The sequence below is a fragment of the Magallana gigas genome, chromosome 6 (genome assembly GCF_963853765.1).
Source record: "Magallana gigas chromosome 6, xbMagGiga1.1, whole genome shotgun sequence".
NCBI lineage: Eukaryota > Metazoa > Mollusca > Bivalvia > Ostreida > Ostreidae > Magallana > Magallana gigas.
In genome coordinates, this window is record NC_088858.1 from 28,025,554 (window position 1) to 28,045,257 (window position 19,704).

At 33.8% G+C, this 19,704-nt stretch overlaps 1 protein-coding gene and 1 long non-coding RNA gene across 3 annotated transcripts in view; one reads left to right on the top strand and one right to left on the bottom strand.

Annotated features, from left to right (window-relative positions):
* The first annotated feature begins 7,980 nt into the window (after positions 1-7,980).
* Positions 7,981-10,135, top strand: LOC136276070 (uncharacterized). The gene is made up of 4 exons (XR_010714545.1): positions 7,981-8,587; positions 8,677-8,728; positions 9,380-9,529; positions 9,887-10,135. It is a non-coding gene; the product is annotated as an uncharacterized lncRNA (long non-coding RNA).
* Positions 10,136-10,223: 88 nt separating this feature from the next.
* LOC136276069 (uncharacterized) overlaps positions 10,224-19,704 on the bottom strand; it is a 59,570-nt gene continuing 50,089 nt past the window's right edge. The window contains exons 6-11 of one of the 2 annotated variants that reach the window (XM_066086930.1): positions 17,327-17,456; positions 16,509-16,936; positions 14,890-15,031; positions 13,950-14,243; positions 12,303-12,642; positions 10,589-11,178 (exon numbers count right to left, since the gene is read on the bottom strand). In XM_066086930.1, coding sequence (XP_065943002.1) covers positions 16,932-16,936; positions 17,327-17,456 — 135 coding nt within the window. In that variant the 3' untranslated portion in view covers positions 10,589-11,178; positions 12,303-12,642; positions 13,950-14,243; positions 14,890-15,031; positions 16,509-16,931. Of the gene's footprint in view, positions 10,356-10,588; positions 11,179-12,302; positions 12,643-13,949; positions 14,244-14,889; positions 15,032-16,508; positions 16,937-17,326; positions 17,457-19,704 lie in introns of those variants that run through there. The other variant, XM_066086929.1, reaches the window with a different exon arrangement.

The window sequence follows — 19,704 nt, forward strand, 5'->3', positions numbered from 1 at the left end:
TTCTTAATCAGTAAAAGGGTCACTATAAGGTTTAAAAATTTCAAAGAAAAATATTAAAAAATAAAAAAGTCGAAAAACTCAATTTTTGAAATTTCCTTCCGGTGACGACCGGAAGTGACGGCGGACATTCTCTATACCGAGGTACATTAGAAAAACGGTAGATCTATCATCTCTGAAAATTTCAGCCTTTTATCTTTACTCGTTTTTGAGAAACCCGACAGACAAAATTGATTTTTTAAAATCGTAAACGGACGATAACTTCTGACCGGAAGTGTTTTTTCAAAAATGAAAAAAAACGTATCAGCTTTAGATAAAAACACGTTTATATTGAAAATTTGAGCGAAATCGACCCAGCCATCTCCGAGAAATCTTCTGCACAAAATCGGTAAGAAAAAAAAAGAATAATAAGAAGAAAAGTGAAAAAGAAACAATAGAATAATAGAAGGGTCTTCCGCTGAAGACGGAAGACCCTAATAATAATAGAATTGAAAAAGAAACCGAAGAATAAAAGAAGGGTCTTCCGCTGAAGACGGAAGACCCTAATAACTAGACACGATCTCGTTGCGAGCAACGAGGAGGTCTTCCGTTCGATTTTTAGAATGAAATAAGACATCATCGACTTTGATTTTCGACAACAAAACATGTTATGGAAAAAGGAGTGAAGTACTAATGCTTTATAGTATCGCTTTTTATAAGTTCTCTTGCTTTTTTAAATACTTGCATTTCTTTCAATTAAGATAGAAAAGACCAAACTTGTTTACTTCTGGTTCCTAAAAACCCTAATTGGGTAACGCAAGAGAAAATCATTATATTGTTAGGATATATAAACGTATTATACCTAATCTAGCTTCAATAACCTTTCACAAAGCATCTCTCAGTAAAGGGCTGGAAATTAAAGACTTTAGAGCCCTTTGGTCCCCTAATTTGAGGGGCCAGCCCCTTTTTCTTGATATCAAATAAAAGGTCATTTAATTCTGAACACATTTTGTTCTACAAGTGTTTAAAAATCCGTTACCGTTCTAGAGATATATGAGAAAGTAGGTTTTAGGGGCCGGTCCCTTATCTCCTTTTAGGGGCCGTTTAACAAAATTTTGACGGTTGCATATTGTTAAGAACATCATTTTGAACAACTTTTCTTCTGTACTGCATTAAAAAATAGATTTCCTTTCTGAGATATGGATGATCAAAATTTTGGACTTTTGGCCCCTAAAACCCCTTAATTACGTAACATATAACAAAATATTTACACTGCTTGGATACATAACTGTGAGATAAACATATTTGCTTCTATAACATTACACAAAATATCTCTCAGTAAAGGGCTACATATTAAAGACTGTAGAGCTCTTTCGTCCCCTAATTTGAGGGGCTAGCCCCTTTTTCTTGATATCAAATAAAAGGTCATTTAATTCTGAACACATTTTGTTCTACAAGTGTTTAAAAATTCGTTACCGTTCTAGAGATATATGAGAAAGTAGGTTTTAGGGGCCGGTCCCTTATCTCCTTTTAGGGGCCGTGTAACGAAATTTTGACGGTTGCATATTGTTAAGAACATCATTTTGAACAACTTTTCTTCTGTACTGCAATACAAAATATTTTTCCTTTCTGAGATATGGATGATCAAAATTTTGGACTTTTGGCCCTTAAAACCCCCTAATTACGTAACATATAACAAAATATTTACACTGCTTGGATACATAACTGTGAGATAAACATATTTGCTTCTATAACATTTCACAAAATATTTCTCAGTAAAGGGCTACATATTAAAGACTTTAGAGCACTTTCGTCCCCTAATTTGAGGGGCCAGCCCCTTGTTCTTGATATCAAATAAAAGGTCTTGTAAATATAAACCTTTTTTACATTACATCTTTTAACAAAATATTTTTCAGAAAAGAGATAAACACAGAAAACCTAGAAAAATTACGACGTTTTTTTAAACTCAATTTTCAGGTCCAGGCGAGCTTCGACGCCTTTTTAAACAGACAAATTTGATCGACATCATACACATCTACAATCTTTTGTCTACAATCCCTGAAAATTCGAATTCAATATCTTTTATAGTTTAGGAGTAGTTCCATGGACAAACTAAGCCTCCAAAAATCGCTATTACGTTAAAATATCGGAAACGGAAATGACGTCATCAATATAAAAAATTTCCAATAAGGTTCAGATCAATATCTATCAGATCTAAAAGTTTCACGAAAATCGGCTGAGCCATTTCCGAGAACTCGCGCGGACAAAATTTGTAAGAAAAAAAAGAAAAATAATAATAGGGAAAAAGAAACAAAGCAAAAACAATAAGGTCTTCCGTTGGAAACGGAAGACCTTAATAAGAACTAGACACGATCTCGTTGCGAGCAACGAGGAGGTCTTCCGTCTGATTTTTAGAAGGAAATATGACATCACCGACTTTGATTTTTGACCACAAAAACATGATATGGAAAAAGGAGTGAAGTACTAATGCTTTATTGTATCGCTTTTTATAGGTTCTCTTACATTGCTTTTTTAAATACTTGCATTTCTTCCAATTTAGATGAAAAAGATTAACCATGTTCACCTCTGGTCCCTAAAATCCCTTATTGGGTAACACAAGAGGAAATCATTATATTGTTAGGATATATAAACGTATTATACCTAATCTAGCTTTAATAACCATTCACAAAATGACTCCCATTAAAGGGCTATAGATAAAAGATTTTAGAGCCCTTTGATCCCCTAATTTAAGGGGCCAGCCCCTTTTTCTTGATATCAAATGAAAGGCCATTTAACTCTAAACAAATTTTGTTCAACAAAAGTTAAGAAATTTGTTACCGTTCTGGAAATATACGAGAAAGAAGATTTTAGGGGCCGATCCCTTATCTCCTTTTAGGGGCCATTTAGCGAAACTTTGAAGGTTGCATATTGTTGAGAACATTTTTTTGAACAACTTTTCTTCTGTATTGCATTAGAAAATATTTTTCCTTTCTGGGATATGGGTGATTAAAAGTTTGGACTTTTTGCCCCTAAAAACCCCTAATTACATAACACATGATAAAATCATAACATTACTTGGATACATAACTGTGAGATAAACATATTTGCTTCTATAACCTTTCACAAAATATCTCTCAGTAAAGGGCTACAGATTAAAGATTTTAGAGCCCTTTGGTCCCCTTTTTAAAGGGGCCAGCCCCTTTTTCTTGATATTAAATGAAAGGACATTTAATTCTAAACAATTTTTGTTCAACAATTGTTCAGAAAATCGTTACCGTTCTGGAGATATATTAGAAAGAAGGTTTTAGGGGCCGATCCCTTATCTCCTTATAGGGGCCGTTTAACGAAATTTTGAAGGTTGCATCTTGTTAAAAACATTAATTTGAACAACTTTTCTTCTGTATTGCATTACAAAATATTTTTTCTTTCCGAGATATGGGTGATCGAAATTTTGGACTTTTGGCCCTTAAAACCCCTTAATTACGTAACACATAATAAAATCATTACATTGCTTGGATACATTACTGTGAGATAAACATATTTGCTTCTATAACATTTCACAAAATATCTTACAGTAAAGGGCTACAGATTAAAGTCTTTAGAGCCCTTTGGTCCCCTTTTTAAAAGGGCCAGCCCCTTTTTCTTGATATTAAATGAAAGGACATTTAATTCTAAACAATTTTTGTTCAACAATTGTTCAGAAAATCGTTACCGTTCTGGAGATATATTAGAAAGAAGGTTTTAGGGGCCGATCCCTTATCTCCTTATAGGGGCCGTTTAACGAAATTTTGAAGGTTGCATCTTGTTAAAAACATTAATTTGAACAACTTTTCTTCTGTATTGCATTACAAAATATTTTTTCTTTCCGAGATATGGGTGATCGAAATTTTGGACTTTTGGCCCTTAAAAACCCTTAATTACGTAACACATAATAAAATCATTACATTGCTTGGATACATTACTGTGAGATAAACATATTTACTTCATAACATTTCACAAAATATCTTACAGTAAAGGGCTACAGATTAAAGTCTTTAGAGCCCTTTGGTCCCCTTATTTGAGGGGCCAGCCCCTTTTTCTTGATTTCAAAGAAAAGGTCTTGTAAATACAAACTTTTTTTACGTTACATGTCTTAACAAAATATTTTTTAGAAAAGAGATAATCAAAGAAAACCGGAAAAAATGACGACGTTTTTTCCATCTCAATTTTCGGGTCCAGGCGAGCTTCGGGGCCTTTTAAGTCAGATCAAAATGAAAATAAAATTGCAAATCTACAATCTTTTGTCTACTATCCCTAAAAGTTTGAACTCAATATCTTTTATAGTTTAGGAGAACGTAGAGGGACAAGCCACCCCTCTAAAAATCGCTAAAACGTCAAATTCTCAAAAACGGAAGTGACGTCATCAATATGATAAAAAACCTATAAGGTTTAGATCATTATCTATCAGATCTGAAAGTTTCATGAAAATCGGTCGAGCCGTTTCTGAGAAATCGCGTGCACAAAATTTGTAAGAAAAAAAATTAAAATAACTAGACACGATCTCGTTGCGAGCAACGAGGAGGTCTTCCGTCCGATTTTTAGTAGGAAATATGACATCATCGACTTTGATTTTCAACAAAAAAACATGATATGGAAAAAAGTGTGAAGAACTTATGCTTTTTTGTATCGCATTTAATAACTTTTCTATTGCTTTTTTTAAATACTTGCATTTCTCCAAATTCAGATAGAAAAGATTAAACTTGTTTACCTCTGGCTCCTAAAAACCCTAATTAGGTAACGCAAGAAAAAACCATTATATTGTTAGGATATATAAACGTATTATACCTAATTCAGTTTAAATAACCTTTCACTAAATAGCTCTTAGTAAAACGCTATAGATTAAGGACTTTAGAGCCCTTTGATCCCCTAATTTAAGGGGCCAGCCCTTTTTTCTTGAAATCAAATGGAAGGTCATTTCATTCTGAACACATTTTGTCAACAAATGTTTCGAAATTTGTTACCGTTCTTGAGATATATGGGAAAGAAGGTTTTAGGGGCCGATCCCGTATCTCCTCATAGGGGCTGTTGAACGAAATTTTGAAGGTTGCATATTGTTTAGAACATCATTTTGAACAACTTTATTTCTTTACTACATTTCAAAATAATTTTCCTTTCAGAGATATGAATGATCAGAGTTTTGGACTTTTTGCCCCTAAAAACCCCTATTTACATAACACACGATAAAATCATTACATTGCTTGGATACATAACTGTGAGATAAACATATTTGCTTCTATAACATTTTACAAAATATCCCTCAGTAAAGGGCTATAGATAAAAGACTTTAGAGCCCTTTGGTTCCCTAATTTAAGGGGCCAGCCCCTTTTTCTTGATATCAAATAAAAGGTCACTTAATTCTACACACATTTTGTTCAACAAGTGTTTATAAATTTGTTACCGTTCTGGAGGTATATGAGAAAGAAGGTTTAAGGGGCTGATCCTTTATCTCCTTTAAGGGGCCGTTTAACGAAATTGTGAAGGTTGCATATTGTTAAGGACATCATTTTGAACAACTTTCCTTCTATACTGCATTTCAAAATATTTTTCCTTTCTGAGATATGGGTGATCGAAATTTTGGACTTTCGGCCCCTAAAAACCCTTAATTACGTAATACATGGAAAAATCATTACATTGCTTAGATACATAACAGTAAGATGAACATATTTGCTTCTATAACATTTCACAAAATATCGTTCAGTAAAGGGCTACAGATTTAAGACTCTCGAGCCCTTTTGTTCCCTAATTGAAGGGGCCAGCCCCTTTTTCTTGATTTTAAAAGAAAGGTCTTGTAAATAGAAACTATTTTTACATTACATGTCTTAACAAAATATTTTTCAGAAAAGAGATAATTTAAAAAAAACACGAAAAATTACGACGTTTTTTCCATGTCAATTTTCGGGTCCAGGCGAGCTTCGGCGCCTTTAAAGCTAGATCAAAATGAAAATAAAATTGCAAATCTACAATCTTTCGTCTACTATCCCTGAAAGTCTCTCTATATGTACACAATATTAGCGGAAATTAAAGAACAGGGGCATACAAGGCGTTGTATATCCCCCACTCGGAGCAATGAGGACGAAAGAATTTCAATTCAAGTTAGAATATAAATTTTTGACTTGTATGCTTTGTTTTCATTATAAATTTCACGAGGGAAATCATTATTGTGATTTCATTCTATTAACACGACAGGCACAAGTTTCAAAATTAAGCTGCGCATCGCTTCTCGCCTAAATCTTGAACCATTCACTGTTCTTAATTGCAAAAATAGGTATGAATGGGTCCTGACTCCTTCCTAAAAGTACTTTTATTTAAAGAATTAGTTTATATTGATTTTTATTATTCATTTATTAAAATGGAGTCTAGACCCATAATGGGTCAAATTTGTTATTTTCACCAAAAACGTTTTACCTTATTAATAATTGTCAAAGAGTTAAATTATTCACTGTTACTCAAATGTGTCAACGTAGCTCAATGTGATAAGCGAAGGCTCGTAAGTCCATCATTCTCCATGGAGAAGGTACGTGTTCGAATCCTAAAGACGGCGTTTTATTTTTAATTCATTTGCCTTTAAGTAAAACGTGTTTTGTTTTTTTATTGGATTATTATGAAAAAAATTTCTAATACCATTTATATAATGACAACAATTACGTAATGTTCATAATCTGCACACATAATGTCGGATAAAAATAGCGCTAACATTGATATGAGATCATGCTGTAATGCTTAGAAAATATCGAAATAGAACAAAAGTGCATGTATTATTGTATATCATGTATTTGTCAGAGGATGCAGTTCTATATTATACATGTACATGTACTGATGGACAGAAAACATCGAAATAAAACAAAAGTGCATGTATTATTGTATATCATGTATTTGTCAGAGGATGCAGTTCTATAGGATACATGTACTGATGCACAGTTTCAAATATACAGAATTTTCATATGTTCATATGTCATTTCAAAATCCTGGGTACGGGGGATTTGTCAGGCCTTGTACGCTCTTGTCCTTTCATTTGGTTTAAAGGTGTAGAATTACTCAGGAGGGAAAACCCCAAATGACCATTATTTTATTATGATTAAATCTCTCTCTCTCTCTCTCTCTCTCTCTCTCTCTCTCTCTCTCTCTCTCCCTCCCTCTCTCTCTTGTTTTATGATGTAATTTTTGTAAATAAAAAGGAAGGAGATTGCTACCCCCGTAACCTCCTTACAGGTACATATTGTATGGCACTAACGAAAAATGTATCCGATCGTTATATGAAGATATTTTTCATCATTTCTCATCATCACGTAAGTAATGAAGAAAAGAAACCCCTTGTTTTCGCTATCTAGAAGGGAAGTTTACATGGAAGGAGCGTGAAATCGAACACATCCTATTCATAGAATGACTTGCTTGACTCGCGAGGCACATGGTAGGACAGGGAACCAGCCACTTAAAGGCTTTATTAAATGACCCTGAAAATTTCAACTCACATGGTAGGAGCTTTCGATGCAAACATTTTCATGGAGTTTTTGCGCTGAATTAAAGTAAAGAGCCTTTAATATAAAGCACTTTTCAAACACCAGACATTTTCTAGTGTCGTCGAAATCAAATTGAAAGCGGTGGGTGGGAAGGGGGCTAGACTAATAATCGGGAATTTTGAAAGGCAAAAAAAAAATTAAAATCCCCAAACCATGAAAATCCTAATCCATGCAGGCGGGGGGGGGGGGGGGGGGTTGGGGGGGGGGGGTGGGTGGTGGGGGGGGGAGGAAGTATGAGAGTAACTATAAAAAAAATTCCCCAAATTATGAAATTCGTACATAGGCGTCGAAACCAGGGGGGGGGGGGGGGCTAGTATACCTATGACTCCAATTTCAATATCACCCCCCCCCCCTGGTTTCGACGCCTATGTTTCAACATCATACAATGCATGTATTTAGTTAGAATATGCATGTATTTAGTTAGAATACCGTTTTATTTTTAAAAAAACACAAATTTCACATGCGCAGATCCAGACATTTTTTCCAAGGGGGGATCTGAAGGATAATTGTGTTTTCCGGGGGGGAGGGGGGGGATGCGGTAATTCACATTCACATGCTATTTGTTACATGACAAACGTTCTTCCTCAACTAAAAATAGTTCCCAGTTTATCTTATCTGTTTATTGATCTTAAACCGGTTTTATGAATATTATGCAATAGTGAAGTAATAATCTTTTAACTTATCAGATAAATTTAAACATTACTGCGCTTTAAAAAAAAATAGTGATTATCATATCTGCGCATTGAACTAAAACACATGAGGAGTTGATTTTATTGCGCAGGATTGGCGGGAGCGCCATCTTTTCGAGAAATTACAAGGCATCTGTAGTTACTAAATCGTGTGTATTTTTCTCCTAATTGTCAAAGAATTCAATATTCAGAGTACGACATGTATATTATGATATCAATTGTTATATTTCCTTTACTAAGCATGTGAATTTCCCGCCTTTGTTGACATTGAATGACATTGACTTTGGCATTTTCAAATAATAAATTGAGGGGATGATCCATCACTAAAATGACAGATATCCTACGGACCCAGTTTAACTGAACACGGTAAGATTGATATTTCTGATATATAACATATAAGGCAACATTTAACCATATCTCTGTTAACGTGTAACGTTTGTAATTATTTTTTACAGGTAACTGTCCTAAGAAGTCAGCTGCACAGCTTTCAGACCACATTTTTACGGAGTAAGTGTCCATTTTTAATAATAAATAAAACCATGTTCAAAAATAGGAAGAATTTAATTGCACATGCAAACAATGGCAAAAACCAAACAACACAGATGCTTAATCTGTTAATTGTCTCATGATGTCTATATTAAACAGTGTATAATAGTGTCAGGTCCAGCACTACCTCCTGATTTATATACATGTAGCTTGAAAAAGGTATATAGCGTAATTAAGCTATTCAGAATAGCGCAATAAATCAAATTATATGCAGTTTTTCACATTGTTTTGAATCTCAATGTTTTCCTTCTTTTACATTACATATCCGCTGCTTAGTTTCAAAATAAAGTTTTAAATGAAGCGTATACAACAGTGATAAAATCCTGCATGGCAAAAAAAGCATATCTGCGCAGATTTTATACATTATTTGTTTCTTTTGTACGTGGCATAAAATAGCATACATCAGATGCACAATAGTGAATTTATGCTTAAATGTCAGCTTTAAGTTGCTTTCTTAAGTTCAAAACCCACAAGTAAAATTTACAATGCAAGTGAAAAATTTTGTTTGTCATGTACGACAGCATTGACTTCAATTTACCAAGTGAGCTGTTGCACTGCTCAGCTGCCTGACTGTTAAGACTGCTGAACTGGGCATACTCATTTATATTGTAGCCATCATTGCAGCCTCTGTGATTGAACCAGTGCAGCCGGTCGACTAAAAACCACGTTCCTCTAAAAAAGTCGGGATAACGGTTCAAGCAGTAGGTGTGCAGCTTGCAAGAATTGTCATAGATGACAGTGGATGGAGCTGCAAGTGAAATAGTAAAAATGTTGTTTAAAACAATATTTCAATTCATTAGAATAATGCAAATTAATTTACAAGGAAATCAGATCACATATTTGAAACTCAAAAGCATTCATATCTTCAAGAAATAGTTAAAATCAAGTAATAAGATGCTTTAAATGGACAAAAGTTCTGGCCCCGGGGCCATAAAACTTAGATGAACGTTAAGTTTTGATCTCGGTCTCACTTCTCCACTATGTTCTTTTTGTAAAACTTAGACTGAGATCAAAAGTGAGCTCATCTACTCAATGTATTGGGTTTTGTGTTTCACTCTTTCACAGGTGTGCTTTGATGGGAAAATATTAATAATTACCTTTCTTAAATCTTGTCAAAAGGAGAGTGAATGGGATGTTTGGCGATTCATTGGATTCTATCAGCTCATACCCATAGCAGATACCTGTTGACAGAAAAAGAACAAAGAACATGTTAAGTTTTCAAATTAAGAATTATTTTTTTAAAGGTCTAAAACATTTCAAGGCAAATAAGTTTTGTTACAGTAAATGGATTTTTAAAGAGAACATGAAATGATATGACATGATTTTTTTTGGTAGAAAATGGAAATATAGATTTAAATACCATGTTCACAAAAGAGGCAAAACACTCCAGGCAGTAGACTAGGGTGGCCTCTTGATTTTTTGTTGCAGTCGTGGCTGCTCTTTCTGCACCCTTTTAGGTCCATTTCGTACGTTCCCCTGCATCTTTGGATAGGGAGGGATGGGAAAAAAATGTTCAGTTTCAATTCAGTTTCATCCTCAGATAGAGATGCCATGGTATATGGAGGATAGCTCTCTGCAGCTTTTTCCTCTAAAGATATGAGCAACTCGATGAGTTCCGGAGGAGTTTTACTTAAGGAGGCCGACTTTAGTTTGCATTGCGCATGTTTTTGCGCATTCTAATAAAATACAGTTGATTTATACTTCTTATGAATTTTTTTCGATATCATTTATAAAATCGAACACAATAAATAAAATACAGATAAAAATATTAAGATTTTTACAGGAAATTTTTATTTTTAACACGAGTTTTACGTTGTGCGGTAGGGGAGCATTGCCATTGCGCTTTTATGACGTTATGATAAAATGAAGCTTTGTAGGAGTACGTTATAAGAAATTACATAAAAGAAAAAGTAAAAATTGTACGCTGTTGAAATTTTATATACAGAATGATGCTATCCTCGAGGACATTTTCCTCATTTTTGGAATGAATCCATTATACCAATCATCATTCGTGATGATCCAAATATATAGCAAAATTTGGTGCATTTTAATATTTTGAGATGGCCCCCACTAAAAACCAGACGGTAGAATTTTGTGTTTTTTACATATAAGGTAGGAAATGATATTGCGAATCATATATAACAATTTGAGAAAAAAAGCTATTGTAGTATTTTTTTAAACTGCTTTGATGTGCGGAAAATGACAGTTTCCTATATATTCCTTTAGTAAATGTACCTCTATTTTGAGATGGTCCCTAAAAAGAACCAGACGGTCGATTTTCATGAACCTTCGCAAATAAACTAGAGTTGGTTTAAATAACATATGGTTAAAAAATAAAGAGTTTTGCTATTGTAGTTTTTCAGCAAAAAACCCCAAATCGGCCTCCTTAAGAGCCAAATCAACTTAAAAACCTGTGTGGGATAATAAAAAGAGGAATTCAATATCCAGTAATAAAGCAAAATTAAAATGGTATGCTTGTTTTTATCTTTAGTATACTAATTATGCAATGAAATACTAATTAAAACATTCTTTAAGTCATCTGAGTGACTCGGGTAACATGTTGCAATTGGTTTTCGTCTGTTGTTGTGTGTCATGTGTTAACATCTTTTTAAAAAACTACATAGCCAATAACTTGTAGTCTTACAAAATTGAAAATATTCAGACAAGTATGATGACAATAGTAGAAAAAAGAAACCCTGACCAATACAAATGGATGTCAACTGTTGACACATTTCGGTAAGACGAATGTTAAACAACAAATAAGGCAAGTTTGGAGTTTGGCAGATCATTTATGCTTAGAAATTAATTTAAAAAACAAAAGTAGAAAATGTATATTGTATGTGCACTCAGGGTACATGTGCAAAGAAAATATTTTTTCCAAGACATTAGCGGAAATTAAGTGTAAATATTATCAAAAATGATTTGAAGGGTTTGGCAACAACATAAAGACAGACAATTTTGGGGGTCGCACATTCCTCTGCACGGCAAAACTTGTTACTACTAATTATTCATTTTTTCACGAAATAAATAAAGTACAGATTTGAATTTTTCAGTATGGTTTGTCAAAGCCCAGTCATTGAAGAAAACATAGAAGTCTACTGAAATTGCAGTGAACAGATTTTAGGTTATGTGTTCTGTCTATGCTATTTTGGGACAACCCTCGTAAACGCTGTTCTAGTTTGCTATTATTGACATTGTGTACAACAAAATCAACAATTTGATTAAAAAACAAAACAAACAGCTGACTTAGCCAAATTTTGGACCATATTTTATGAGTACCAGGTAATTTACGTGGAAAAGATCTAAGATTCAAAAGAGACATCAATCAATTAAAGTAATCACCAGCCCCTATTTATTTCAATGACATGATTAAATTGTTGCAGATCTGTAACTCAATCTACTTTTTTAAAAATATATCGATTGAAATATGAGATCCCTTGATGGATCTTTTTTATAGGCTATGGTACTTGGGCGACTATTGAGGCCATTCGGCCTCTCGTTTTATTTTTTTCAAAAGCTGACATAAAGAATTTACCAATGGCAGTTGCATTTGCAGGTCTTCAAGGAGCTTTGGTGAAGTCCTTGGATCCTTTTCTCTCATTTCTATCAAAGTTTGCCTTAGATTTTTTGAAGGATGGAACATCCCACAAATGGGGCTATCTAAGGCAAGACTTTTCAGAAAAGGTACATATGGTGGAGGGCATGTGGAGTTTCCAAAGGACTTGACAAGATTCTGAAGTGGTAGAGTGTGAAATCCAAGGAGTTCCACCATTTTCTTAAACTCCAGCATGGTCAGTGGAGGCTGTTCCCTAGCATACCTCTGAAGAAGCAATCTTGTGTATGGATCAGCGATCAGCACACGGTCTTTATGACGGCTAGAATTATTTTTAAAAAATGGTAGTTTAAATGTTTATTATTTTGATTAATGTTGTACATATTTTAGGTCAACTGATAAAGTCGCTTAAGGGACTAATGGCTATCCAATTACAGCTGTCGTTTACATTTTTTCTGGGAATTTTGTCCCTTTTGAACAAAGAATTTTGAACTAATTGTAAAACCCCCATTCTGAAGGAGGGCTGTACTCTGTTTTACCCTTGTGTGTTTGTCTGTCTGCACATCCATAACAAAATTTCTGTCGCATTATCCCCAACAATTATTTATTGCAGGTGCTTGAAATATTAATGCACTCTTTGATGTTTAGGCATGTGGTGGGATAAATATTTGTACCAACTTCCTGTTAATTGATGAATTTGTTTATTTTTACCCTAGATTTTCAAACAACTGCATTGAACTTTGTAGGTATTTAGGACTCATTGTTTAAAGCTGCTTGGTCCATTTTTATATCAAATTTTATGCACTCTTTTAAACGATGGCTATGCTTAGTATATGTATAAAAATAGACATTGCAGTAGTTTTACCCGTCAATTATGCCAAATTTCAATGAAGAAAAATGCTTACAAAATTTGCTAACAAAACAAACGAAATTAAAAGGTACCGCATTATTTCGCCTCATGTTAAATTTCACCCTGACGATGAGATGGGTATGGTTGTTTTGCGAATTTGACATCGCTTTAAATAAAAGTCGAAATGATCAGACAAATTACAAATAAACATGTGTACGTTTTGTTCGCTTATATTTCTGAAGTCTGCTTTCTTTACAATTAATGCATAGCATGAGGGTTGAATAACCCCAATCATTCGGGGGAAGAAACCGAGAGGTTTCATTTTCTAAACATTCCCGTGATGCATTTTGGTTTGTTTTTTCGTTTGCCCAAAAAAAAATTATTTATTTTTACTTTGAATATTTCTAACTTTGAAAGGAGACTGATACTGCTGGTGTAAATAGGAGAAAGTCCATAACTTTCTAAGATAAATGATTTGTATGGAAAAAATTTTGATACTGTAATAACAAAAAAAATAGGACCAAGCAGCTTTAAATGTTCATATTGCCAAGAAATTCTGATTCCATGCATGCATGGTTAACACACTCTTGCATTAGACATGCCATATGTGGGTTCGTTTGTACCAACTTTGAACATCAACTTCCTGTTAAATGATGACTTTGTTGTGTATATTCACATCAGAGCGGGGGTATTACTAATGAGCATCGGCTCACAGATATCTTGTTTGAGGTCTGCCTTTGTTGTAGAAGTTTGTTTGCAAAATGTTATCTTTGACTTACGTGTATGGGACTTGCAGAACTTTTTCAGATGTGGCATTCTGAAGGTTGCTGCTCCAAAACTTAAGGTCTTTCCTATGAGCAAGTGCTGTTGCATCCATGATGACATTTACTGGAGATGACCCACACTGACCACATTGAAACCCTTTTTCAAAATCGATTTTGGAACACAACAACTCCAGAAATCCATTCCAAGCAAACTTAAAATATGCATATGAAAAGGTCTTTTGGAATCGAAGGTCATTTGATCTCTCGTGGCTGTCTCTCAGGGACAAAAAGTGGGTGTAGAGAGTTGTTCTAAAAAGAAAAATGATAGATGCTATATTGATCAATAATATGGAAAAATTTTATTACTACAAGGATCAATATTTATTTTATTATTACAAGGATCAACATTTATTAAAATATATCCTCTATTGTGCAAGTTTTTATAAAATTTTACTTATCTGGGTGCTAAAAACTGCATTTGAAAAAGTAAGACATGCCCATATCTTTTACAATAAAAAAAAGAAATCAAATTAACTAGTAGGCTAATTGTTCTCGAACAATTAGAGGTCATTCCACCTTAATATTTTAATGAATTGCTAGATTGCTCAATAAGGTATACAACAATTTATTATACCTATGATACATGTTGTACTATAAAATGGGAAAACCACAAAGTCATAAAATGATAAATGATTTTTAAATAGATTTTTTTTTCAGTTACTACTAGTAAGCCATTTCTTGATGAATTCCATGTTGTATATATCGTAAACATTTATTGAATTACTTTTCTGAATTTTTTCCACTATGAACAAAACTGAGCCAAGTGAATATTCTTTACACAATCATATAAACAGTAAACCTAACAATAGGAGAGAGTGTTCTACAGGCTACATTCATTGTGTCATCTTTTTTTTTGCTTCATTTACGCCTAATATTTATTGTAGGTTATAATCACCTATTTCTTGTAAACAAGTCCATGAACTCAAACAGAACTTCATACGCAATGAGAGCATGGCTTGTGTGAAAGACGCAGTGCTCTTGTCCGTCATACTTCAAGAGTGCATCACAGGTGTTGTTGCTGCATTTTCTTTCAGCCACTGAAATGAAGTTGAGATTCTTTAGTTTAATCCTTTTAAATAACACACAGTTTCAAGTATTACCAAAATAACAATATAAAGCTGTTGGGTTCTTTGTATTTAAAAATGTCAATGAACAACGTTGTTGTTAGGCCTTAAGAATAGGTTTGTTTCTGCTTTACTGACCGACCCTAGCTTTTACTGCCAACTCAAAACTTTTTTGAATGGAAAATTATTCATTTCTGTTTTTATCTGATTTGGAGAAAAATTTACTAAAAAATCTGGTCTCGAAAACACTTGTAGCAGTTACTCTTTTTTAATCAGTGTAGAACTAAAAAAAATTGTTCTAAATTTAATGGCTGCGTGTTTCCATGTGTTGTAGATATTAATTTTGCTCTCATTACAGGGGAAGTATCCGATATATTATATCATTTCTGTGTTTTCTTTAGACCAGCTTTATAGTCAGGAAAGATATTAAAAGTATTTCTCATTTTATACCATTCAGCAGTGTCAGTATCTGCCATTTATTTGTGTAGCATTGTCAAGGAATGGGGGGGGGGCGTAATAAATGTGAGATTTTTAGGTCACCTGAGTAAACTCAAGTGACCTATTGCTATCTGATTTCGTCCGTTGTCGTGCGTTAACAATTAACATTTTTAACTTCTTCTTAAAAACTACAAGGCTGATTGTTACTATTTTTGGTGTAAGGCATTTCTATGGTAAGAGGAATCTAAATTGTGAAATTCATGGCTCTACCACCCCCGGGGCACCAATGTGGGGCCTTATATGAAAAAAAGCCAAATTTTAAAAAATCTTCTACTCTACTTCCACAAATGTGAGAAAAAAAACTGGTTGCATAGTTATTATATTCATGGCCCCTGGGTCAGGGGTTCAAAATATGAGGTTGGGGGGGGGGGGGGGGGCAAAATGGCAATATAGTGTTAATGCATATAATGTTTAAAAAATTTCTTCTCTATTAAATCTCACACATCTGTATTAAAAACTGACTTATAATTGTGTTTACCAGGAAGTCCTCTAAAGAAATTTTAATTTTCATGTCCCATGGTGTATGGGTTTTGACTCTAGGGCACGGCCAAAATGGATATATATAAAGTGTTAATGCATATAATGTTAAAAAATTATCTTCTTTACTCCCACACACCTGAAAGGAAAACTGAATTCATGATTTTGTAGACCAGATCTTTAAAGTTTTTTGCCAAAATTATAAGTTTCATAATTCTTTTCGAAAGATTTCATGCAGGGAGGTGGTCGTCATTACAAATTTATAATTTTTCTACTCCAGAATGAAACCTAATTAATTAAATGCACACTCCAGACTCCTCGACAAGTTTCTGTATGGGTTATATGCTACTCAGGTTACCTTTAAGGCCAATTGGCCTCTTGTTTTTCTTTTTTAATGATTAAAGGAAGAGTAGTTGTGTAATTGTTCTGGGTGTAAGAAGATTTTCAGTTTATCATATTCATAATGTTCATATACCTTGAACTACTGTTGTTATTTTTTTATCAACAAGGGGATGAGACTTTGAATTCTAAAGTTCATATGACCACATGCTGCCACAATGCCCGCAAACACCGTCTCTTGGTTGAGCAAGAAGACCTTCTGGAATTCTTTCAAGAAGAGGTCTGGAATATTGCTGCTTCATGTCCACATCGAGATCAAAAGGAATGCCTTTACTGGAAAAAACTTTAACCCAAGGACATGATGATATTTTTTTGGAGGCATTCTCTGGCAAGTCAATATTCAAGGTCTTTGCATTTTCAAAATGTACGTATGTTCACATTGAGGTGATTTGCATGTAATGCATGACATTTTCTCTTTATATGTTACAATCCCACATGATCCGCGGCTTGTGACACAAGGTAATCGCCATCCCATGACAACTCCTGTATTCTGTTATCGTCATTCTACAATAAAGGGTAAGCAAAAATTAGTAGATGCAAAGCATTCTCAAGGATTTAAATGGTTATAATTATTATAGGTAAATATCGGTATCTCGAACTTGGGGGTGGGAAACAACAACAAAAGTTCGAGATATTTGGGGGTTTGAGATATTGAAAGTGGCTTTCCAAATTAAATTCCATGTATTCTTATATCAACACATGTTTTAGTACTGGACTGTAATTGCTTTTCTATTACTCATAAACAAATAATCAACAAGTTGATGAAATATTTTTAGTGTGTGTATTTTTATTTTTAATTTAATTTTCTAATTTGTTCTACCCTAGTTTTGTGAATGAAAATGTTTACATTAATTTCTACTTATAATTTTAAGATTAAAAAAATAAGACACTTACCACACCGTTTGTTTAAGGGGTCATCTGAAAGTTTGTTATCCCCTCGCGCAACTTGTTGCGAAGGGGATATAGCATCGCTACCGTGCGTGTGTGTGTTCGTATTGGTGTGTGTGCACTCCATCTCAATTTTCTAGTAAATTAAAAAAAAAAAACTTCCAATGGAATTTCCTTCACCTTTGCACAAGTATGCCTCATTGTAATAGATTAAAACAAATGCAATGTCATATCAATTGGTCAATTTTTAATGCAAAAACTTAGATAAAATTACACCATTGTAAAGGGTGAGGGGGGGGGGTGGGGGATACATTATGACAAAATTCGTTCAAAACTAAAAATATTTATCATAGATTGCACACTTTTGTAAAATAAAAAATAAAAAATGCATGTGTATTTCAAAACCATTAATACTATTACAAATTATTATTTCATTAAATCAGTGTCATAACCAACTTTGTATACGAGTTATCAATCAAACTTTCTGAGTAAGAGTTATCAATCTTCCGCTTCACTTCTTTGAAACCAATTGAAAGTAAGCAGTTCAAATCAACAACTTGATATTTTTTAGATTTAGATCGAGTACAGGTAAAGAAAATGTAGTTTTTGCAGTAATGTAGGGATAGTAGAATGTGATCTTATCATTAACATAACTATTTATTCTTAAATAATACATCCTTACACACAATAACTCATGTTGCGAGGGGATGCTCCGTTTAGCAGTGCCCTTGTTAATTTTTAACATAGGATCCTTTGGGATTTTGATTGAAATGTATCAATTTTGCATATCTTTTTTTTACAGTTTTGTGTTTTCCACAATATAATATCAATTTTACACATCAAAAGAGCTATTTTCAAGAAATTTCGCTGAATATCTGCAGTTGAAACTATCACACCATGGCGTCAACTAAGCAATAAGATGACGCCACAATACAAATGGAACACTGCGTGAGAGTGTGTGTACTTGCTTAGTACTCGGCCTTGTAAAATCAATATAATTATATTTCGTTAACAAATCGACTTCAAATCCACTTCAGTCTTGACTGTTAAGAACTTTGAATTGGAGAAGCAATTGCAATGTAATTTTAAAAATTTGTCACATGGGAAACGAAAAATACGGATTTGCAAAAAAAAACAACAACCCAGAAATAAAGAGTCTAGAATCACATCTGTGTTTGTGAACTAACGTTTCTTATTAGGGCCCTGCAAGGATTTGCGGGTGCCCTATAGTAATCACTCTGTCTGTCCGTCCTTCTGTCTGTCCGTCTGTCACTCTTCCGTCCACAAATTTTCTGTTTTTTTCTAATAATTTTTCTAATGGTTCTCTATGTCTTTTGGTTTGGAGATGGGGTGGTGGGGTAGATTCCTTATCTATGCATAAGAATGAATGGGCAAAGAGAGATAACTGCTGAGAATGTTACCATTGTATACTTGGAAGGCAGTGCAATATTTGTCCTTTGGGATTAATTAACCTTCCACAGGAAGAAAATCCTAAGCTTTATCTTTATCTGTCACATTGAGATTAATTACTGCACTGCCTGCGTCTGCAAATGAACTTTGTTTTGAAGTTAAGGTCAATTTTAAATGATGTGTAGTATTGTGTACATTCTTTGAAATATGGAGTTAAAATATAATATTCATACTTTATTTTGGTTAAAATACCGTACACAATAATTTTTGATATTTTACTGAACTCTAAAATCAAGATATATACTAGTATTAAGATATCCTTTTCATAACGATTTTACTTTTGTTATACGATGATTTGAAGTCAGAATTATGTATTAACAAAATTTGCTCTTCTATTTTATTTTTTAATAATTTATTTTATTGTACCCCCGCTCCGAAGGAGTGGGGGTATACTGTTTTACCCTTGTGTGTCTGTCTGTCTGTCTGTCTGTCCTTCTGTCGGTCCGTCTGTCCGTCCGTAACAAAAATTTCTGTCGCATTTATCTCAGCAACTATTTATCGCAGATGCTTGAAATTTTTACACAGTGTTTGTTAAGGCATGGCATATCGTGGGATATATTTTTGTACCAATGGGACGTCAACTTCATGTTAAATGAGTACTTTGTTTATTTTAGCCAAAATTTTCAAACAAATTTTCCTCAAAGATTTCTTAGCAGCTATTTATCGCAGATGCTTGAATTTTTAACACACTATTTGTTTAGGCATGCCATATTGTGGGATATATTTCTGTAACAATCGGATGCCAGCTTTCTGTTAAATGTCGACTTTGCTTATATTTCATATTCAGAGCGGGGGTATCACTAGTGAGCATTGGCTCACAGATATCTTGTTTTTTTCTGCCTTAATGCTGTTAATTTTAACAGGTAATCAGATAATAACCCCATTCTGTCATTTCTGAAAAAAAACCTTATTGT